At 46.0% G+C, this 24,793-nt stretch overlaps 2 protein-coding genes across 8 annotated transcripts in view; one reads left to right on the top strand and one right to left on the bottom strand.

Moving 5' to 3' along the window:
• Window positions 1-24,793, bottom strand: part of LOC137412267 (USP6 N-terminal-like protein) — a 1,021,586-nt gene that overhangs the window by 725,010 nt on the left and 271,783 nt on the right. The window lies entirely within an intron of this gene.
• Window positions 1-24,793, top strand: part of LOC137412240 (DENN domain-containing protein 5B) — a 135,437-nt gene that overhangs the window by 40,582 nt on the left and 70,062 nt on the right. For 4 of the 6 annotated variants that reach the window (XM_068097493.2, XM_068097499.2, XM_078769784.1 and 1 more), the window contains exons 2-3: window positions 17,506-17,580; window positions 18,784-18,893. In XM_068097493.2, coding sequence (XP_067953594.2) covers window positions 17,506-17,580; window positions 18,784-18,893 — 185 coding nt within the window. The remainder of the gene's footprint in view (window positions 1-17,505; window positions 17,581-18,783; window positions 18,894-24,793) is intronic. The other 2 variants (XM_078769783.1, XM_068097503.2) reach the window with 1 other exon arrangement.

Here is a 24,793-nt window from a genome sequence, read left to right as displayed (position 1 = left end):
GTATGCGCTCTACAGAGTGGCATGCTTGTTCAGTTATAACTTAATTTTGGCATTCTTAGATGATTGTGAATATGTCGTTCATATGCACCCTCTTATCTTTTATGAACAATGATAATAATTACCGCCGCTACCAAAATTGGATGGAGGTTATGTTTTCACCCCTGTCTGTCTGCCTGACTGTTTATCTGTCTGTCTGTCTGTGAACAATATATCTCAAAAAGTTGTGTACGAATTTGGATGAAATTTTGCGGAAAGGTAGCGGATTTGACAAGGATGAAAAGATTCGATTTTGGTGAATATTCGAATCCGGATCTGGATCAGAGAATTTTTAAAATGATTCTTCACCATTGAGAGATAGGGCTAAAACCGAAATATAGAACACTATCTCGTAAAGGTATAGACGGATTTGGACGAAACTTGGTGGACAGGTTGGGTGTGTGACAAGACCAAATCAATTTCGATTTTGGTGAAGATCTGAATATGGATTCCGATATGAGAATTATTTAATTTTTTAAGTGATTCTTTAACATTGAGAGATCGGGTGAAAAGCGATATATAACATGATATTTAAAAAAAGTTATGGACGAGTTATGAATAAACTTGGTGGACCAGTTGGTTCGGTGACAAGAACAAGTCGATTAGATTTTGGTTCAGGTCCGAATCCAGATCTGGCCTATCAGTGGGATGCAAACCATAAACTGTTCAGCTTGGCGGAGGTATGTGCTCTACTGTCGTTCTAGTTACTCCCGCCAGGGAGTAATGCATTCACTCGTGTCCGTGTGTGTGTGTGTGTGTGTGTGTGTTCGTGTGTTTGTGAACAAGATATCTGGAAAAGTTCTGAACGGATTTGGATGAAAGTTGGTGGGATGATTGCCCTTGGGATAAGGAATAATTGATTAGTTTTTGGTGAAGCTCAGGATATTATTCCCGAATCCAGGAATTTTTTGAAGGATTTTTTTACCATTGGAAGATAGGGCTCACTTTTTTTAAACATTATCTTCGATATATTCTATATTTAACATTGTGATATGAAAATAGTTTTCATATTTGTTGTAAATGTAGTTTAAACTCGTGGTTATGCGTTACAGCGGTGTATTTTTCTTAGCAGCGTCGTCTTCAATGTTCATTTTTTTTTCTAATAAAGACATATTCTGTCATTTTAAAACCACCAAAGTGTGTATTAGGTTTCGCCGTTTCATAAAATGTATGCTTTGATACGTATAATGCTTTAAAACTGTTTTTTTTTTGTTTTGTTTTTTTACCTCAGAAGAGATATCAACATTTAGCTCAGCGAATGTCAATCGCAGTGTCAGTATTTGATGAACTTATAAAGACTTAGTTCCAGATTTGTCAATGGCTGAGGTATATTAACAAATGAATAAAACAGATTTGGCAAATTTCCAACTTTTTTTTTTTAAAGATCGCATATTCACCCAGGTTTGTGAGAGGCTGAAGAAGAAGAAACCTCGCATGGGCTTCCCAGACCAAATAAATAATTCTGGTTCTGGCTCTGCGATTTTCAGGGTTATTACTCCCGCCAGGGAGTAACGCATTCGATCGTGTCCGTCCGTGTGTGTGTGTGTGTGTGTTCGTATGTTCGTGTGTTTGTGAACAAGATATCTGGAAAAGTTCTGAGCGGATTTGGATGAAAGTTGGTGGGATGATTGCCCTTGGGATAAGGAAGAATTGATCAGTATTTGGTGAAGCTCAGGATATTATTCTGGATCCAGGAACTTTTTTTGGAAATTTTTTTGGGAAAGATTTTGTCTGTTTTACTGCATTAAAGCTTTTATTCTTATTCTTAAATGATGTTTTCTCCTCTAATTCCGAGATATGTCAAAATAAATTATCTGACAGTTAGGGCTTACTTTCTTTTTCATTTATTGTTTTGTGGAGAGGGGATGTTAAACAAAACGTATTATTCCAACTTGACCCACGGCGGGAGTATGCGCTCTACTGAGTGGCGTTCTAGTTTAGTATTTTGTTTACCTTCAAAAATTAGGAGAGGAGAAAGTTTCTCTTTTTCGTTGCTCGGTTCTCCAAATAAGTAATTTTATTTTGTTCAGGTGATCTAGCCAATGACTAGCGAAGTGAGGTCGAGGCTTTTACTTCTGACGTGTGAAACAGCCTGCAACCCATGCCTACAGAAAAAAATACTTTTTGGAATGCTGGCCACATTTTCCATCCAATCGTCATGTAACTTGTTAAAAAAAATTATCCCTGGTTAGGCATTCCTATGTTGAAGGTTTAGTGGCAATCACTCAAGCGGTTGCGGAGAAAACTAATTTAAAAACAAATAAAGGTGAAAAGGTGAGGAATGGAGAAAAAAAATAAAAATTAAGGGCCTCGGGCGACGTTCCACAACATGGTCAAGGATGGCTGTGGACGCCTATTACTATTATTAGACAATTTCATTCGATGAGATCATTCAAATTAATTAGCCTACTTTAACCCACTGTAAAAGCCATACGAGTGGAACCCAATTTTTAGGCTACAGTCTCAGTCTTCAACCCTCTTTGCTTCCAATCCGAAACAGGTCATCCACGAATAGCATTTAATGTTATGCTCCATATCTACTGTATTAACTATATTATTGTCACTGAATGTCACTGGTATATGAAGCTGTCTTCCATGTCTGCCTGGATTTTATGATTTGCGCTTGCTGATTTGACTTATCCATCCGTTTAATCTCCTCTTGTCCTTCACCATTTAGTACATTAACCTTCAACTCTCTGTTATTTAACTCTTCCTTGAGCGATTGGATTTTAATAGAGAAAAAAATACTTTTTCTTCTCCACATTGGCTTTCTTTCTTTGAGATTTCCATGATCATGATAAAAAATACTTATTTATGCTGCACAATGGTACAGCATGCATTACGTATACGAGGAGCACTCACTCCCTGAGGGAGTGGCCTAGGGGCGGGGTCATGTTATTACCTTAATGATTATTAACACGATGCATGTATAGCGGAGTACTCGCCCGACAGGCCATCTTGTTCCAAGTGTGCAACACATTCTTCTGACATATCACTTTATTTGGGCGGTGTATAGGCAACATAACCTGGTGTTGGCCTAGCGGCTAGGGTGCCAGCTTAGGATCCTAGGATCCTGGGTTCGAATCCCGGTCGATCGCTGAATTAACGCCAGGGGGGTTGACTCAGCCTGTCATCCTTCCGAGGTCGGCTAATTGAGTACCAGTTCACTGGTAATTCCCTGTTTGTCGTGAAAGACGACAAACAGGGTTGGCGGCAGGAAGGGCATCCGGCCGTAAAACATTGCTTCAAAAAGGGGACCAAAAAACAACAACAACCACGGTGCCTGAAAAAGGCCAACCCCTGCTTTGCGAGGAAAAATGGCCTCTAACGGTGGTTTTTAAAAATTTTTATAGGCAACAGATCGCTGCGTCAATCGCCCCTGAAAATAAAAATAACCGGATTACTTATATGAAGCAAAAACATGCAAACAGAAATACACACACGTGAGTGACAGTGACAAAAGCATGCAACACACACACGTGCAACGCATATGTATGCACGACACACACACACACACACACACACACACACACCTATATGTATATATATATATATGTATGTATATATATGTATAGTATATACAGTCACGTGAAAAAGTAAGTACACCCCATGTAAAGTGTTGACTTTTTCAACATATTTCAACATACAGCTATTTGATCTTCATTTTTTTTTTTTTTTTTTTTTTTTTTCTATACTGAATCGAGGCTCGTGAAAGAGCTGATCAACAATATTGATAGGTAAAGGTGATATAATATAACAAATATCATGAAACATTTACATTTTGTAGTCCATTGTATAATTTAAATAAACATAAATGCAAATTTCGCATGTGGAAAAAGTAAGTACACCCTTGGCTCTAATAGGTGGTATTGCCCCCTTTGGCAGAAACAACCTCAAGTAGGCGTTTCTTATAACTGTCTACCAGTCTCTGACATCGACTGGGAGAAATTTTTGCCCACTCCTCCATGCAGAATTCTTTCAGCTGAGCAATGTTTGAGGGGTTTCTTGCATGCACAGCTCGTTTCAAATCCCCCCACAACATCTCGATGGGATTTAGATCCGGGCTTTGACTTGGCCATTTAAGAACCCCCCATTTCTTTCTTTTCAGCCATTCCTTGGTGGATTTACTGGTGTGTTTAGGGTCATTGTCATGTTGCAAGGTCCACCTTCGGTTGAGCTTCAACTTTCCGACAAATGGCCTCACATTATCCTCAAGCACCCTCTGGTACAATGAAGAATTCATAGTGGATTCTATGATGGTGAGCTGCCCAGGCCCTGATGCAGCAAAGCTGCCCCAAACCATAATATTTCCACCACCATGCTTTACAGTTGGTATCAGGTTCTTGTGGTCAAATGCTATCTTTTGTTTTCGCCAAACATGTCTTCTGGTACTGTGGCCAAATAGCTCTACCTTTCACTCGTCTGTCCAGAGCACATTGTTCCAGAAGTGCTGGTCTTTGCCTCGGTGTTTATTGGCAAACTTTAGTCTTGCCCTGATGTTCTTTCTGGACAGCAAAGGTTTCCTTCTGGCACACCTCCCATGTAGATCAAATTTTTGCAGCCTCTTTCTAATGGTAGACTCGTGCACTTTGACATCAACAGTGGCAAGAGCTACCTATAGGTCCCATGATAACATTCCGGGGTTCTTAGAGACTTCTTTCAGCATCTTGCTGTCTGCTCTCGGGCTGAACTTGCTGGGGCGGCCTGGCCTGAACAAGTTGGCAGTTGTTTGGAATCTTCTCCACTTGTAGATGATCTTCCGGACAGTCGAATGATTGATTTCAAATTGTTTGGAGATCTTTTAAAATCCCTTCCCAGACTCGTAGGCATCTATAACCTTCTTTCTGAAGGCCTCAGAGAGCTCTTTTGATCTAGCAAACCAAACTAAATGTCAGGTTTAAATAAGGCAGGTTCCTCCAAGATCCTCTCTGACGACGTTCTAATCATTTGCACCTGAGCTGGTGCACCTGATTCTAATTTTAGGTATTTGAAGTAGTGATAAATGTAGGGGTGTACTTACTTTTTCCACATGCGAAATTTGCATTTATGTTTATTTAAATTATACAATGGACTACAAAATGTAAATGTTTCATGATATTTGTTATATTATATCACCTTTATCTATCAATATTGTTGAAATGAAGATCAAATAGCTGTATGTTGAAAAAGTCAAAACTTTACATGGGGTGTACTTACTTTTTCACGTGACTGTATGTATGTATATATATATACAGCAATACCCCGTTCTACGCCATTTCGACCGACGTCAAATCCAACTTTACGCCACTCTTCTAGAGTAAATTTCAGTTCAGCGAACGTCATTATGTGTGACTTTACGTCACTCCTACATCATAATAGGACATGAAAAAAATTAATTTTTTCTTAAAAATATATTTAAAATAAATAAAATAGTACATAAATTAACAATAAAAGAAGCAAAAAAACAATTTAAAATATGATAAAAAGCACATTAAAAATATATAAAATGTACATACAGTATACTGTACATATGCGTAGCTGCTGGTTCTCATTCAAAACAAATGCGACGCCATATGCATTTTGTCCTATGCTGCGGTCGCGTGCTTGCTTTGCCTTTCGCTGGTATTTTTGTGATTATTCCTTTACTGTGGAAAGGTTCCTTTACTGTGTAAAACAACCAACGTAACGTGGCAACGGCGAAACATGACGACGATGCCGGCTCAGACGACCGTCCGTGGCAGACGTCACGTCACGTTACCGTGCAGAGTGTGCAATGTCCGCGACGAGGTCAGGCCCCATGGCCCATGGCCCATGGCCCATGTGAAACGAACGACCGTGTCATGCCTCGGGCCGGGGTGCCTCGTCAGGCACCTCGCCGGCATCCGGCATCCGATCGTGTGCATGTGCACATGTGCATGGATTTACAAATGCCTGCCTGTACGTCGTCATTTCTGCGTATATCGCATCGTCCAAAAAAAAGAAGCACGCAACTTCTGCCGCTCGAGGAAAGACGGGGCACGCCTACGACTCGGAGGCGAGCGTCGATCCCCGGGGCGGCCGGGTTCACGGAACCCCGAGCTCGTTCGTTCGTCACAGACGACATGACATGACCACCGGTGAAACTGCTCGGACACGTTGGGTAAAGCACGCCGTGGTGAAGCGGGCCGCGGAGCCACTCGGCACACAAGCCCGCTCATGGTCGACACGTCCGTGCCGGTCACCCCGTTCGAGGAGAAGACCCGACCGATAGAAAACAACGGAGGGACTCCTGACAGGGAGCGGCAAAGATTCAAGGCAAAGCCGCAGCCTCCTCCAGTTATTTACTCTAGTTTTACGGTGTTTGTCTTCATTTTAAGGCATTTTAAAGACATTACGCCCGGTTTACGTCAAAAACCGAGTTACGTCACGGCTTATGGAACCAATTAATGACGTAGGCTGGGGTATTGCAATATATATATAGCAATATATATATATAGCTATATATATATATATTAACCCCAACTTGGGGACGACTAGGAAGAAGAAGACCTTTGTTGGTCGAAAGCTTGTCGAAAATTAAAGATCAACCGTCCTGAAGCTACGTCCGCGTCTGATTTAATCTCCCGATTATTTATTTTGATGCAATTGAGGCGCCCTACTCGTACTGTGGAGTTTCTACTATTTCTCACAGTTTTATTTTTATATATATATATATATACGTATATATATATATATTGTTGCGGTTTTAAGTTTTGTACAATAAAGGTTAAATTTCCCCCTCATAGTTAGTCACATTACAACATGTAGCCTCACGATAGTGCAGTTATTTCTTAGTATTTGTGAGCATAGTCCTTTTCCTGTGTTAGTTTTGTGTTGAGTAGAATAATGAGAGTTAGGTCCTTTCATGGTTTCATTGCCTTATGCCGCCTCCATTGCCTTATGCCTCCTTGTGCTGCCTTTTTTCCTTTTTGGTGCGAATTAACACGAGACAGGCCTGGCAGGTCGAGTCGGGACCGAATGAGGGCGGCGAAGAAGCTGACGGTAAGAGCAAGCCGCCAATCAGGGCTCACATGGAGTGGCTGCGGCAATGCGTCACAGGGCGTGGTTGGAACGTTCGAGAGGGCTCAGGGCGTGTCCATATAACCCGTTGCGCAAAGCCCCCAAGAGTTGAGTTGAGTTCAGAAGAGTTGAGAGTCGAGCAGTTGAGTTCGGGCAGCGAGAGTTCGGTGAGTTGGCAGTGGAGTTCGGGGAGAGGTGAGCTTGTGCATTGAGCTATTGGAGAGGCACGTGTTGATGAGAGTTATGAGTTCGGAGAAAGGACGCGCATGAACCAAGCATAAGCGCTCGTATTAAAGTGACGCTCGGTTGAGCTTGAGGTTGAGCCTCTATTACATTGGGTTACGCGAGTGATAGCGCGCCGGTGACTCAACGCGCTGTGGAAAGCCGCCGAGAGACGCGTACATTCCCTCCCACCTTCCTGCCTCATCATCTGCCCTTTTGTTCGAGAGACGCGCTACGAGGATCCTTTTCACCACCTGCTTGCCATCTTCGCGTGACGTGCTGGGACCGTGGAGAGCATGCCGGGCCGCCGATCCTGGACGACCAAGGCAGCACGTGAACATCATCCTGCCTGCAATTCCCCTTTGTGAGTGTGACCGGGCCCGTGTCTGGGATTAATATACGACTGACTAAGTTCTGCTCTGTGTCTGCTTTCTACCGAATTATACATTGTGTAAATAATAGTAATTAAATCCTGTTATTCCTTTATTCGACCATCTCGTCCCTTCCATCATTGACTAAGCGTGGTACGAATAGTGGTCGAATCGGGTTCCAATACTAGAAAACTGCACGGACCATGTGGTACGCAATCCGCTCGGTGTACTCAAATTACACGTGGCTCGTGCGAGGCTTGCTTCCCCGCTTCCGTGGCAGCGCAGGTATTTAGGTACGTGCGAGACTTGGTCCCGAAACCCTACCTTGCGTTTGCCCGGAAGGGGCGTTTCAATTCTCGGTTACGCCGGCCCAGAAAGAACAAGGGGCTTAATCTCCCCTTGGTAAGGGTAGGAAGGGCGGCGGAAAACCGTAACAATATATATATATATATATATATATATATATATATATATATATATATATATATATGTTGTTGTGGTTTTGTGAATAAAGGATAACCCCCCTCGTAGGTATAGTAGTCACACCACAACATGTAGCCTCGCTTTGGTTCAGTTATTTCTTAATAAATGTAAGCGTATTCTCCTTTCCTGTGTTAGTTTTGTGTTGAGCAGGCCAGTAAGTGTAGGCCTCGATTGGGCTAGAATGCCATGTGCTCGGCCTGGAACAAGTCTGGCAAGGCCGAAGGGAGGAGCTGCAGGGGGAGTGGCCGGTATGCCGCGAGCCACCAATCGGAGCTCGAGGGGAGTGGCTCACAACGGCGGCGAGAGGAGGGGCTTGGAACATTCGGGTAGGACCGGGGAGGGGCTATATATAAGACCCTGCCCCGAGCCCCCCGAGAGAGCCAGTCGGAGAGGGAGTGCCCCAGCGAACGAGTCAGAGAGCGAGAGAGCGAGAGTCAGTCAGTCACCCAAGGTTCGTGGTTGGTTCATGGTGATTGAGCAGTGAGAAAGAGACATTGTCGCAGCACGAGTAAAGTGCCTTGCTTGTTATAGTCGCTGTACACAAACTCTCCCTGTGCCCTGCGCTCTGCTGCTGCCTGTATTAATCACGCTTGTGGAGACGATCCAAATTCCGGAGCCACAGACGCCCGATCTCCCTACCTGCGCTCCCAGCATACATGCCGTGAACATCTGAGGGCCACGCCCGGCGAGCTGTCCCGGAGCGGCCGGCGCCAGGGCGCGTCTGGAGCGCGAACTGTCCTTCCTTCTTTTCCCTGCGTGAGTGAGTGGGCCCATGTCTGGGAGATAAGTTACGACTGTTAAGCATCTGCTCTGTGTCCCTTCCCTTTATCCGGATCATTGTACATTGTCAATAAACCTGTGTTCTTTCTTCTATCTGACCATTCCCGTCCTTTCCATTTATTGGCCTAGCATCGCACGAATAAAACCGCTCGAATCGGGTTCAATAAAAGTAACGGCACGAGTCACGTGATATGCAAACCGCTCGGCGTATTCGATTAGCGTGGCTGGTGCGAGGTCCAGTCCCCGTTTTCGTGGCAGCGTGGGTACCGAAGGTACGTGTGGAATCGACCCGATACCCTTTCCCACGCTCACTATGGGAGTGGCGACTCGGCCTCGTGGACACGAAGACCCGAGGGGGGAAAGGGGTTTAACCCCCCCTCCACTGTACGTCGACGGGCTTCGAGAGATCCGCAACAATATACAGACTTGGCATTTAATATGGAATTTTTTTTTTTTCTTGACTTGGGTTCACTTTCTTAACTCAGTATATCAATCTGATGAGTTTCTTTTACACTTTGGTGATTTACTTGTTAAAAGAACCATGTCACTGATTGTCTGTCGCAGCAAGAAGTCAACAACAGGATTATATCACAGGTGGTGTGGCAAAATGTACGGACAGGTGCATTTGACGATTGGCTTCACAGTCGGGTATACAAGGGTTGTTGCATTCTATATTAGTGGAAAACAACTGCTGCACGTCTCCAAAAGTTATTGCCGCTTCTTCTGGAGATGGTCCGTCAACTCGACAATGCTGTTTGTCATGGAATGGTGGCTTTATGAAATTACGGCATGAAACAGCGTGCTATTGCTCGGCAGTATGGCATCACTCAAGGTCAGGTGACAAAGATCCTGAAACGAAATGCTCAGAGGGGTGTCCCTACTCCAATACCGAGGCCAGGACGTCCCCGCAGAACCACAAGGAGGGATGATCGCCAGCTGCACCGGTTAGTCCGCAGAGGCCGTACCAAGTCAGCTAATCGGATTAGGGCTGAGTGGCAGCAACTGACAAATGTGCCTGTATCCAGAAGGCTAGTCAACCAACGACTGGTTCAAGCAGGCTATCGTGCCAGGCGTCCCCTGAGAAAGCCACGCCTGACCAGACAACACCGCCAGCGCCGATTGCAGTGGGTCAGAGAGCACTGTCAATGGCAGCCAGGACACTGGAATCACGTGATCTTCAGTGACGAGTCTAGATTTCTGGTCTATCGTCAAGATGGCTGCGTCCGAGTGCGCAGACAAGTGCATGCAGCCGACAACAAAGATTGTATAGTGCCAAGAGTCCAAGCTGGAGGTGGTGGGTGACCGTTTGGGCTGCTTTTCATGCAGGGGGCAAAACTGACCTGGTTGTTCTGAATGGAAACCTGAACCAGTTCAAGTACAGGGCCATTCTGGAAGAAACATTGCTTCCATTTGCTCGTGCAGCCTTTCGAGGAAACTTTGTCTTCCAAGATGACAATGCACGGCCTCATCGTGCTCGCATGATCCAACACTTTCTTGCTGACCGTGGTGTAGAACATATGGAGTGGCCTGCCATGTCCCCGGATATGAATCCGACAGAGAGCTTGTGGGCAGAATTAACGCGTCAAATCGACCACTTGGACCAGCAGCCGACCTCTGTGCGTGAATTGCAGCAGGCTATTGTCACTGCATGGCAAGCGATTCCTGTCCAAACCTTGGCAAATCTCGTGAACAGCATGCCTCAACGTGTACGTGCTCTCCTGAATGATCGTGGGGGTTACACGAAGTACTGAACTGTAATTTTACTGTCCGTAATCCCAGTCGTAATTTAACTTTTGTTTTTGTTAAAAAAAATTTTGGCTAATGTGCAAAATAAAGAGATACTTCTGGAAAACGTACAGAAGTTTAACACAGTACTGTCCATGAATTTAGTTCGATATCAGTTTACATCACTTTCAAGGATCAATTTATTTGTTTCGAAATGTCAAATGTGGTTTTTGTTTCTTTTAAAGGTCACATTAACAAAATCTAGAATAATTTCAACATAATTCCAATGAACTTTTGGTTCTAAGACATCTTGAAAAGTAAGTTCACCCCCACAAAAAAAAAATTCCATATTAAATGCCAAGTCTGTATATATATATACGAGTATATATATATATATATATATATATATATATATATATATATATATATATATATATATATATATATATATATATATATATATATATATATATATATATATATATATATATATATTGTTGCGGATATGAGGATTGTGTTTTTTTTATTGTGTTGTATTGTAGTAAATTGTTGTGAATTATTGCTTAAGTCTGGACCCTCCTTACTCCAGTTATGTATAAAGGTCAAAGGGCGTCCCATAATTAGTCCATGAAGCATACACGTCAGCCAATCATAGATTTCCCCCTGGTTGATAGTTATATCTTTATTATGTGTATTAGGGTAAGGCCTTGTCTTCCATTAAGATGACACTCCATTGCACCAAGTGAAATAGAGTAGATTCCTTTCACTTTCCCCTTTCATCATTTCCAAGCCTCGATTGCCAATTACATCCCCTCCAAAACCACCATTGAACATGTGCTCGGGTCGGGGAAGACGGGCGTGCCCGCCCGTCGTCATCAAGGGCGGAGCCAGAGGGTCGCGCGACCAACCAGGGCCGAGCTGAGCACACCGATGGGCGTGTCCTAAATGCCGGCGGCTTAATCGCCGGAGGCGATATAAAGGTGCGCGCGCAAGAAGCAAGTGAGTTGTCGGTGGTGAGGAGTGATTGGACCAAGAGAGAGAAAGAGTGGTTGGACCAAGAAAGAGGAGATCCAGAAAGAACATCCAAAGAGAGGACATCCCGGAAAGCACAAAGCCTGCTATTCGTCGCCTTGCTCGCCAAAGTTGGACTGAGCAGTAGTTAACAGCAAGAAGCCTGTTGTAGTCCTGGCAAAGCGCGCGACGTCCACCGCAGCAGCAGCAGACAACAGCAGCACACAACAGCCGCTTGGGGCCTGGACGGCGGTTTGGAGCAGGGCCGCGAAGGAACGGCGGCTGCTAAACGCACCGATCGTGCTGCAGGACCCCTTGGACCTTCCTCTCCCTCCAGCCATCCACCTCCTGTCCTTCCATCCTTTTGTGTACGTGAGTTTGTTCTGTTTGTTTTGTCCCTGGGGATTTAATTAAGTTTGTATAAGGAATTTGCACTGTGTCTCTAATTCTTCTGTATATTATTTTATTATCTTTCCCTCTTCCTTGGTTATTTTGAGCCTGTATATAGTAGGAATAAATTTAGTAGTATTTTCAACCTTTTTTTCGTCTTCTTCTTCTTCTTCACATCCATGTCGCTTTTGTCTTTTCCCTATTGAATATCTGTGGCGCGATCCGGCCAACGTTCGGGAATCGGGTTAGTCGGGGTAACTGTTAGGCCGCGGTGCCATCCGCTCGGCAAACCAACATCCTTATCCGCGGGCCGTAACAATATATATATATATATATATATATATATATATATATATATATATATATATATATATATATATATATATATAGATATACATATATATATATATATATATATAGATATATATATATATATATATATATATATATATATATATATATATATATATATATATATATATATATATATATATATATATATATATATATATATATATATATATATACAGTGGAACCTTGACTTACGAGTTTAATTCGTTCTGTGACCGAGCTCGTAACTCAATTTGCTCGTTTCTCAAATTAAATTTCCCCATTAAAATGCATTGAAATGCTATTAATCCGTTCCAGCCGCCAAAAACCACACCAATTTTTTTTAAATATACAGTATATATAAAAATATCTCGCGCTTTATATTTCACCTGTATGCAGCATACAAGTTGGCAGGATGGCCTGGACTGGAGGTACGCACATTTGACTCTAAACTGTCCAGCCTGGGTTTGAATCCCAACCCAGCTATAACCTGTCATGGGTGAATCACAGGCAGGGTGATTCATCAATGTGTGTACCGCTAAACTGGGCGCCCCGTTTGCGTCCCATTAGTTGTTGCATGTTAAGGATCTCACCGTGTTTTCCACAAAGAGAAGGCGAGCTATCGCCGGCACTCTGAACAAGTTGTGGCCTGGCATGCTCTTCTCCTCTGCCGTTATATACGTCCTCCTCGGCATCTTTTTCCAGAAGAGCCCTGTCTCGTCACAGTTGAAGATTTGCTGGGGGATGTATCGTTCGGCTTCTATCAGTTCGGCAAAAGTTATAATAAAATCTTCAGCTGCCTTCACATCCGCCTCACCAAGTCGACAACACGCACACCTCGCTCATGTTTTTCGACGATTGCGTGTTTTATATCCAAGCACATCATCCTCTTCTTCTTCTCAGTACTGCCCTTGGCACTCAATTTCTTAGAACCCATGGTTAAAACTAAGAAATTTTCCAAAATAACCAAAATGCGAAAACAAAGCAGCAGCTATATACGGCAGAGCTGCTTGCACGGCAAGATAACCACGTGACGGAACCCACCTGGTGGCGGGTGACGTAAGCTCCAAAATAACCAAAATGCGAAAACAAAGCATCAGCTATATACGGCAGAGCTGCTTGCACGGCAAGATAACCACGTGACCGGAACCCACCTCGTGGCGGGTGACGTAAGCTCCAAAATAACCAAAATGCGAAAACAAAGCAGCAGCTATATAGGGCAGAGCTGCTTGCACGGCAAGATAACCACGTGACCGGAACCCACCTGGTGGCGGGTGACGTAAGCTCGTAACTCAGATCTCGGCTCGCATCTCAAAGCAATAAACCGCCCGAGCGACGGCTCGTATCTCGGAAAACTCGTAAGTTGGTGCACTCGTAAGTCAAGGTTCCACTGTATATATATATATATATATATAGATATATATATATATATATATATATATATATATATATATATATGTATATATATATGTATATATATATGTATATATATATGTATATATATATGTATATATATATGTATATATATATGTATATATATATGTATATATATATATATATATATATATATATATATATATATATATATATATATATATATATATATATATATATATATATATATATGTATGTATATATATATATATATATATATATATATATATATATATATATATATATATATATATGTATATATATATATATATATATATATATATATATATATATATATATATATATATATATATATGTATATATATATATATATATGTATATATATGTACATATATATATATATATGTATATATATATATATATATGTATATATATATATATATATATATATATATATATACTGTATATATGTATATATATGTACATATATATATATATATATATATATATATATGTATATGTATATATATATATATATATATATATATATATATATATATATATATATATATATATATATATATATATATATATATATAGTCAATAAACAATTATTTGTCTATATTGGTCCTGAAACTTTGACAGTCACGGTGATACAAGACCCTGCCCTTTCCATGGATATATATATATATATATATACATACACACACACACACACACACACACACACACACACACACACACACACACACACACAGTAATACATTGTGGATAGATAGCTCGGATAATTTCAATTGCACCCACCCTCCCCCCAAAGGAAGAAAACGCAAAGATGGGCGAATTTTTTTATTTTTTTTTACTTAATGGAATCAAACGAATCTTGCACAGGCACAACTTCAGGGTGTCCTCATTAATCCTTGAAAGTTTCAGCCTCCTCGGTCAAATCCTTTGTGAGGAGTAGATGAAACATACAACATACATACAACATACCTTCCCTCCATTACATATTGACTATGCTGCCCTTTATTGTACTATGCTGTATCATGTCTTGGATATATATATGGAAGAAGTTTCGGGAATTGAGTGGCATGCTGATGATGAGGGGAGTGTCGTTGAAGCTGAAGGGAAAGGTGTATGCTGCATGTGTGAGAAGTGTTATGATTTATGGGAGCGAGACATGGGTAATGAACGTAGAGCAGCAACGAAGGTTGTAAAGGGTGGAAATGCGAATGGTTCGACGGATGTGCGGAGTATCGTTGAGAGAGAGGAAGACAAATTATGAATTGCGAAAGATGATGGGAATAGAGCCTGTGATTGATGCTGTGAAGAGGAACAGGTTGAGATGGTTTGGTCATGTGTTGAGGAAGGATGAAAGTGACTGGTTGAGAAGAGTGATGGAAATGAATGTAGAAGGAAGTAGAAGACGGGGAAGACCGATAAAGACTTGGCTAAAGATGGTGGAAGAAGAAATGCGGGCAAAGGGGTTAACAAGGAGAGATGCAGAAAATAGGGCAAAATGGAGAAGATTGTCATGGGGACCGCAAGGCTAACCCCCGCTCTAGCAGGGAAAATGGCCTTTAAAATGCATGTTGTTGTGTATCATGTCTTGACAACCCACACAATGCTGTGCGGCATCGACCTCTGCCTCAATAATATACGTTTAATATATTGCAAGTCAATGCAGGTCGGTATAGGTCAGTATAGGATAGTGTAGGTTGATAAAACTGGATGCAGCATAGTACAATTATAGGGCAGCAATAGTCTATATATGGCATGGTACAAGTTATTGTAGTATGATGTAATGTCAGAGCAAAGGTTTAGTACTGCGTAGTATACGTAGGTCGACAGATTCGTGTATGCCTTTCTTGCTCGTTATGATTACACCTTTTGAGTGTTTTTTTAAATCCACGGTGACCTCTTCCTAATCCCCCAAGAAAACATTTTCCAAAAAATAAAAATGATCTTGATTTATTCAATGACACCATGTTTGCTATTCGGGTTACATTTATACTTAATGCTTGCAGGAGCACCTGGTATACCAAACGCATGGTGCACGATACCGGCACAGTCTCTGATGAAGACCACTTGGTGGTCAAAGACCATCTGGTATAGCCGCATGCGTGGCAGCGAGACCAGTTGGTGGTGCCTTCAGTTCTGAAAATAGTTTTAATAGCACACTTTTATCAACTATGCACTTATTTTTTGGTTTTATAATAGGAATACAAAATTATATTGTTTTCCGGAGTCTCTGTCATTCATCGCAAACAAATATTTAGAGAAGACTGTCAAAAATCTGCTCTGCACAGAAGGAATTGTTCGGATAAATAAATACGGCAGTTTTCCAAGATGTCTCACTCATTGTGTTGAATGACGTCAGCAAGAAGTACAGTGTCCTCTAGCCAGATCAATAACTCCTTGTTTTGATCCCTGATGTGTCAAAGTCCAGAAACTATGGAACAAATACCACATGAGCACAACAACGAACAACTGGGTATCCAACGACCAATGAGACAGCGACCCGAGCAGTATTCGTTCCTTGTGTTGTATGCTTTTAAGAGAGTGTGATGTGAATGAACTGCTCGTGGAATTGTATTCACAGATCGATTTCTCATTCATTGCTTACTTCAGCTCCATGATCCTGAAAGAATGATGATTCATACATTTGGGGAGATGTATTTGCAGCTGCTGTCACTACAATATGAATTGCAATTCCACAAGGACAACTTGATCTGATTCGGGCCATGAGCATCAAATCACAGTCAGATGAATGAAGCCTCACCTCTTCATGTTGAATCCACTAAGTATTATACTGCTTCTTACAGATTAAGCTCACTCAGTCATCTGACTTCAAATTCAAATATGACCCAAAGTTATTTTACTGAAGCAGTAGTAGTAGTTTTTAAAATTAAGGGTTTTTAGTAAAATTTATGGAAGTTATTGTTGAGGGCATTGGAAGCATTTGTTTGTTTGATGAATTTTATTTATTTAATTTTATTTATTTACCTATTTACTTTGTAATTTATTAGTTTATTTATTTATTTATTTATTAGTCCCCTACTGGTTTCACTGGAAGGACTATAGGTTTGCTCTCCATCTGTCTGTCCGTCCATCTGTCCATCACACCTTTGGTTTTCCAGACTTTTTCCCATACTCTTAAACATATTCAACTGAAACTTGGCACATGGCTTTATTTTGAACATTTACCGAACATTTACCGAACAGTTACAGAACATGTTTGAGTTTCGGGGCATTTCGCTAATTTTTCAAGGAGTTATGCCCTTTTTGGACGAAGAAAATATCACATATTATACATGGGTCAATTTTCCAGACTTTTTCCCCTTTCCCTTTGACACATTGAACTGAAACTTCGTACATGGCTTTATTATGATAAATTACAGAAACTGCTACTTATATTCTGTAGCTTTGCATACCTAAAACAATTTGTCCTACTGTATATGGCTCACAATTGCTGAGTGTTCGGAACAAGAACATTCATTGGGACCAGTTGGGGACATGTATTGCAAAGCAATTCTCCCTCTGGTTAATTTATTCATTCATTCAATTTATTTTTTCATTCATTCCATTTATTTATTCATTAATTCCATTTATTTATTCAATCATTCACCCAATATATTTTGTGATGCTTTGTGTGCAGTATTACTCACGTTCTATACAAGTCTTTTTGAAACTGTGGATGCTTTGGGAGCAGGACAAACAGGGGAGTGATGTTTTCATGTGTGGGCAGCTTTTTTGCAGTCTATGAGGACAGATGCACCTGGCACGTCTCGAAGTAACAGCAGCAGGGTAAACAGGGTGAAAGGTAACAGTTGCATTGGTTCAGCCTTCGAGATCTGTTTCTCAACTTCTTCCAGCCTTTCTCTTTCTTGCTTCCTTTGGTGGCTGGTTTCGGGAAAGTTTCCTCTTCCATGGGCCTTTGGTACTGGGCTCAGCCTGTGCAGCTTTCGGTTCCTGTCTTACTTATCGATCTTTTGAATGATTTCACTCGAGCTGTATGCTCCTCCTATAGTTTATTCGTACAAATATTTTTGCCTTGAAAGTGCTGTCATTGCTTTAGTGCTCCCTATACCTTCATACTAATGGTTATGATAACTCTTGACTTAAAACTTTTATTCTTATCTTTCATTTATTTTATTTTTACCTCAGGGGGTTAACTGTGCTGCAGAAGTCTAATATTGCATTGTTATCATGTCTGCGCTTGATACTAACACTTAACATGTGGGAATTGCTTAATAATGACGCTGCTTGCCTGATTGACGGCACATCTTTCTGACAGAATTGTTTGTTTTGTACAATATCATAATGAAATACTTGCATGTTTTTATTTTTCATAACCCATGGTGGTCCTTATCCTGGGGGGATGTTATGTCTACAGTAACATGAAAACCACCAAGCGATTGAAAGGGACAGCCATTTTGATAGTCTCACTATTCAATATATCTGTGAGGCTGGCAGGATGGCCTCGGCCCTAGAAGTATGCATATTCGTCTATGAGCCGTCTAGCCTGGTTTTGAATCTCGGCTCAGCTACAAACTGTCATCCCAGTATTTCACAGGTAGAGCGATTCATCAATATGGGTGGCGTCCCCTTGGATGGACGTTAAATTGGGTGTCCCATTTGCCAGCATAATATGGTGGACGTTAAAGATCCCACAGTGTCCTTCATGAAGAGTAGGCAAGCTTTCGATGGCAAAATGGCCAAATTTCCAAATTAATGGCCTAACCAGTAGAGTGTTTCATCAGTGGAATAGCCGCACCCCCAGCCAATGATGCCACCCACAGCCTTGTGCTGCATACCCAAGAAGAAGAAGAAGTGGATCTACATAATCTTTTTATCCACAAAGGAAGATAAACACCCACACAACACTTTTGCATGCCATTTCTTATAGCACAAAACCAAAAGTCATTATTTTAAAGAGATTCACCTGTAATAAATTATATGTGTGTTTGATAATGATGTTATTTGTTCAGAGCTTGAACTTGCCTACCCTTCTCTTTCTCATCAGGTGAAGATTTTGAAGTGAGCCCCCTAAGGAGAACCTTCAAATCTAAAGTCCTCGCACATTATCCCAATAATGTTGAATGGAATCCATTTGACCAGGATGCAGTGGGAATGGTAAATTTGCTTTGCCTGACATCATTCATTTTTATTCCCATCAATTTATTATAAAACAATATTCATCTGTATATGTGTATATATATATATGTATTGTTGATGATGTCAATTGTCATCGCCATAATAAGTATTCATAGAATACATACCCTGCGCAGTCAACTTGGTGCGAGGCAACTCTGCTGATTTTTAAGGTTTTTTTTTTTCTTTTTTGGTCCAATATGGCTGCCAGACTACGTGAGCGATGACATCATAAGTTTACATTCTCGAATATAATTGTTGTGTAGATCATGCTCAATAAATTTCAAGCTCATCAGATTAAGCGTTGTCTCTGTCAAATTATGATGTCATAATTAAGGCACCAATGATGTCATCGTTAACAGCACTTATTCCCCATGCCGAGTTCTTTACAATGAGGCACGTTTCAATTTCTTCCATCGAGCGGTTTTGGAGCTAGAGGTGCAACGTTTTTCGGTTTTTTCCAAGATGGCCCCTGTACCACGTGACCTATGATATCATATTTATTATTAAAGTATTCTACAGGAGGAGGCACTCCAATGGTGAAAATTTCGTGTCCATCAGACCAACAGTTGCAGAGAAAGAAAAAATTCATACTGATCGGATGAAGCGTTATACTTCTCAAATTATGATGTCATGAGGAAGGCACCGATGACATCATCATTAACATATCTTATTCCCCATGGGGAGTATTTGCCAATGAGCCATGTTTCAATTTTTTCCATGGAGCGGTTTCAGAGATATGGAGGTGCAACGTTTTTCGATTTTTCCCAGATGGCGCCTGTACCACGTGACATATGATGTAATAATTATCATTCAAAATTTCAACAGGAGAAGGCACTCTATGGTCAAAAGTTTGTGTCCATCGGACTTACAGTTGCAGAGAAAATTAAAACTTTCATACTGATCAGGTGAAGCGTTGTACTTGTCAAATTATGATGTCATAATGAAGGAAATGATGGTATCATTATGAACATATCTTATTCCCTGTGGGGAGTACTTCACAATGAGCCTTGTTTCAATTTTTTCCTTTGAGCGATTTTGGAGATATGGCGGTGCAAAGTTTTTAGGTTTTTCCAAGATGGCGCCCATACTACGTGACCTATGACGTCATAATTATCAATAAAAAATTCTACAGACGGAGGTGCTCCTATGTATAGTAAAATTTCGTGTCAATCGGACCAATGGTTGCCGAGAAAATGAATTTTATAAATGAAGACACGTAAGCACGCAACCGATCACTTAACCCTGATTTTCGATTCGCGAGCGCAGGTTAATTGATTGGACAGCTGACAGATATGTCACATTGTGGCGGACACAAAAGCCCACTGGCATGGTGATGTCATTCCGCGCACCAAGTGGGCGGTGGCCACGCCCGAGGGGTAGGCGTGGCCTGAGGATATACACGGGGCGCGCAGCCCGGAGCGCGCTAGTGTTACAGTGAGCTCCTGAAATAAAGACGCTTATAAGTTACCACTTGTCCGCTTCCTCCTTGCTCGCAAGCAGCGCACGTAACGCCGCGCTTTACTGGTGACCTCGACGTTGGATCTGCGGAGCGATCCTTCCACACACGACGCCATTGCCATGGCCAACTTCATCAAACTTCCCGAATTTTGGGAGGCCCAGGCCGAAGTCTGGTTCGTCCAAGCCGAAGCCCAATTTCAGCTTCGGCGCCTCACCGGCGACGACACGCGCTACTGCCATGCCACGTCGTCACCTCCCTCGGGCCCGGCACGGCCGCTCGAGTTGTGTCCGTCCTTCGCCACCCACCGGACGGCCACAAGTACGAGGCACTCAAGCGGCTACTCCTAGCCACGTTCGGCCTCACGGACGACGCACGGGCCGACCGCCTCCTGGATCTCCCCGAGCTCGGCGACACGCGCCCGTCGGTCCGAATGGACCATATGCTGTCACTGTTGGGCGACGAAGCCCCCGGTTCTCTATTCCGGGCGCTTTTCCGGCGCCAACTTCCAGCGCAGGTTCGCCTCGCGTTGGCCGGGACCGTGCTAACGGAACCCCGAGCATTGGCAGCCGAGGCGGACAGGTACTTTGCGGCCGTCACGGACCTCGAGGCTGATGCTGCTGATGATGCTGATCCACAGCATCAGCTTACACAGCATACGCAGCATGCTGATACGCACCTCGTGACCGCCGCCACGCCCCGCCCACCGCCGCGGCGAAAACCGCCACCGCGGGGAAAACCGCCAACTCCACCGGCCTGGCGGAGCCAGCCGCGCTCCACCAGCTCCACCACCTGGTGCTGGTTCCACACCAAGTTCGGCCACAAGGCTCGGCAGTGTCATCCGCCATGCTCCTTCAGCAGGTCGGGAAACGCCCGGGCCGGCGCTCAATAGTGGCGATGAGCGCCGGCCGTTCGAGCAGCCTGCTGTTCATAACGGACACCTTATCCGGGTGCCGTTACCTGTGCGACACGGGAGCGCAGGTGAGTGTTGTTCCCGCCGGTACGTCAGACAAGTACGCCGCGGGCGGGGGCCCCGCGCTGCTTGCCGCGAACGGGACGCCCATCCGTACGTACGGAAAACGCTGCCTCTCTCTGCGGTTCGGAGGGCAGGTTTTCCGATGGACGTTCGTCACCGCCGACGTGCCCATGGCACTGCTTGGCGCGGACTTCCTGTGCGCTAATGGGCTTCTGGTCGACGTAAAGCGCAGACGTCTTGTCCAGGCCGAGACGTTCAGCTCGCTCGCTTGTGCGCTGCCCAGCTCGTCGAGCAGCTCAACGAGCGGCTCGCTGAGCGGCTTGCCAAGCGGCTTGCCGAACGGTTCGGTTCCGGCCACGTTGATCTGTACGCTTCCGGCAGCGGACGCATTCACCCGCCTCCTCGCCGGCTTCCCGGCCCTCACGCGGCCCACCTTCTCGGCGGGGGCGTCAAGCACGGGGTGGCCCATCACATCCCCACCGTCGGGCCACCGGTCTACGCCCGGGCACGCCGCCTCGAGCCGACGAAGCTGGCGGTGGCAAAAGCGGGGTTCACTACCCTGGAGCGACTCGGCATCGTTCGGCGCTCGGAGAGTGCTTGGGCGTCGCCGCTACACATCGTGCCGAAGCCCGGCGGCGGATGGCGACCGTGCGGGGACTATCACCGTCTCAATGACGCCACCACCCCCGACCGCTACCCGGTCCCCCACATTCAGGACTTTTCCGCCCGTTTGGCGGGCATGTCCTTCTTCTCAAAGGTGTACCTCATACGCGGCTACCATCAGGTCCCCGTCAGGCCGGAGGACGTCCCGAAGACGGCGGTCATCACGCCATTCGGACTCTTCGAGTTCCTGCGGATGCCCTTCGGTCTGAAGAATGCGGCTCAGGCGTTCCAGCGACTGATGGACAGCGTCCTGCGTGACTTGGATTTTGTCTACGTCTACCTGGACGATATCCTCGTCGCCAGCGCGTCCCGCGAAGAGCACCTACGCCACCTCCGCACGCTCTTCGAACGCCTGGGCCAGCATGGCCTGATTGTGAACCCCGCAAAGTGCCGGTTCGGCGTCGCCGTAATCGATTTTCTGGGGCACCGTGTCACCAGGCACGGAGCCGTCCCCCTGCCGGCCAAGGTGGAGGCGGTAAAGGGATTTCCGCGCCCCCGCACGATCAGAGGGCTGCAGGAGTTCCTGGGCATGGTGAACTTTTACCATCGGTTCCTGCCCCGTATCGCCCAGCTCCTGCGCCCTCTGCACGAAGCTCTCCGAGGTAAGCCGGGCAAAGGCGACGTTACCTGGACCGAGCAGATGGACATGGCGTTCACGGGCGCGAAGCTCGCCTTGGCTAACGCCACCATGCTCACGCACCCAGCGCCCGATGCACCGATCGCCCTCACCACCGACGCCTCGGACTACGCGGTGGGCGCGGTGCATGAGCAATGGGTGCGTGGAGCTTGGCAACCGCTGGCGTTCTTTAGCCGGCAGCTTCGCCCGCCCGAATGCCGTTACAGTACCTTCGACCGCGAGTTGCTCGGGCTTCACTTGGCGGTCAGGCACTTCCGCCATCTGCTCGAGGGCCGTGCGTTCACGGCCTTCGTCGACCACAAGCCGCTGATCTTCGCGATGGGCAAGGTCACCGAGCCGTGGTCGGCCCGGCAGCAGCATCACCTCTCGGCCGTGTCCGAGTACACGACGGACATCCGGCACGTCGCGGGGAAGGACAACCCGGTGGCGGATTGCCTTTCCCGGGCCGTCGCCCACGCAGTCCGCCTCGGCATCGACTATGCCCGGATGGCAGCGGACCAGGCCGCTGACCCCGACGTCCAGGCCTTGCGGACCGCCGTCACAGGCCTCCGCGTCACCGAGGTGCCGTTCGACGGCGCGGGCGCGGCCCTCTTGTGCGACGTCTCGCTCGGGCGACCTCGCCCCATCGTGCCCACGGGCTGGCAGCGCCAGGTGTTTGACGCCATCCACGGCCTGTCCCACCCGGGCGCGAGGGCCTCCCAAAGGTTGATCGCCGACAAGTTCGTCTGGCATGGCCTCCGGAAGGCCGTCCGCGGCTGGGCCAGGACGTGCCTAGCGTGCCAGCACGCCAAGGTGCACCGGCACACCCAGGCCCCGTTGGCCCCGTTCACGGTGCCGGAACGCCGGTTTCACCACGTCCACGTGGACCTGGTGGGACCTCTGCCCCCCTCGCGGGGTTTCACCCACGTCCTCACCATGGTGGACCGCACCACCCGGTGGCCGGAGGCCGTGCCCTTGGCGGCGGACGTCGCGCAGGCTTTCATCGCCACCTGTGTCGCCCGGTTCGGCGCCCCCTCAGACATCTCGTCCGACCGCGGCCCCCAGTTCACCTCGGAGCTCTGGGGGGCGGTCGCGCAGGGGCTCGGGGTCCGGCTGCACCGTACCACGGCCTACCACCCCCAGGCTAACGGCCTGTGTGAGCGATTTCACCGCTCATTGAAGGCCGCGCTCCGGGCCACCCTCCGCGACGGCGGCTGGGTCGACAGGCTCCCCTGGGTCCTGCTGGGCCTCCGGACGGCGCCCAAGGAGGACCTGCGCGCATCCGCGGCGGAGTTGGTCTTCGGGCAACCGCTGCGGGTGCTGGGCGAGTTCCTCCCCGACTCCACGGCACCATGGTCCGCGGCACAGCAGCGCTCCGCTCTGCAAGAGACCGCCCAGAGGTTCGCCCCAGTGCCAACGGCATGCCACGGGCACCCACCGACGCACGTCGCCCCGGAGCTTCGCACGGCGGATTACGTCTTCGTCCGCCATGATGCCCACCGGACACCACTGCGGCCCCCGTACGACGGGCCTTTCCGCGTGCTGGAGACCGGGGCGAAGCACTTCACCCTGGACATCGGCGGTACTCCTGACCGCGTTGCTGTAGACCGCCTCAAGCCGGCCCACCTCGACGTGGACCATCCACCGCCAGTGGCCCGACCCCCGCGTCGGGGCCGCCCCCCTGCGGGCGGACCCCCGGCACCGCCCAGCCCCGACGCCACGCCGCCCCCCGGTCCTGCACCCATCCCAGGGGCAGCCAGGGGCATCCCACCTGGCATCCCTGCACCCCGGACGCCGCCGATCGCCATGGGGCGCTTCGGCCGGGTCATCCGTCCGCCCCGCAAACTGGCCCTCCAGGTGCGCGGGAATTCTGGGGGGGCGCGTGTGGCGGACACAAAAGCCCACTGGCGTGGTGACATCATTCCACGCACCAAGTGGGCGGTGGCCACGCCCGAGGGGTAGGCGTGGCCTGAGGATATACACGGGGCGCGCAGCCCGGAGCGCGCTAGTGTTACAGTGAGCTCCTGAAATAAAGACGCTTATAAGTTACCGCTTGTCCGCTTCCTCCTTGCTCGCAAGCAGCGCGCGTAACGCCGCGCTTTAACATCACATCTGTCGCTTGACGCTTGACTGTCGCTTGACTTGATTGGAGCCACCTCTGTCGCTTG

This window comes from Myxine glutinosa, chromosome 1 (genome assembly GCF_964187855.1).
Source record: "Myxine glutinosa chromosome 1, kmMyxGlut1.1, whole genome shotgun sequence".
Lineage (NCBI taxonomy): Eukaryota > Metazoa > Chordata > Myxini > Myxiniformes > Myxinidae > Myxine > Myxine glutinosa.
Note: the sequence above shows the minus strand (reverse complement) of the source record. Positions and strands in the feature narration are given on the sequence as shown.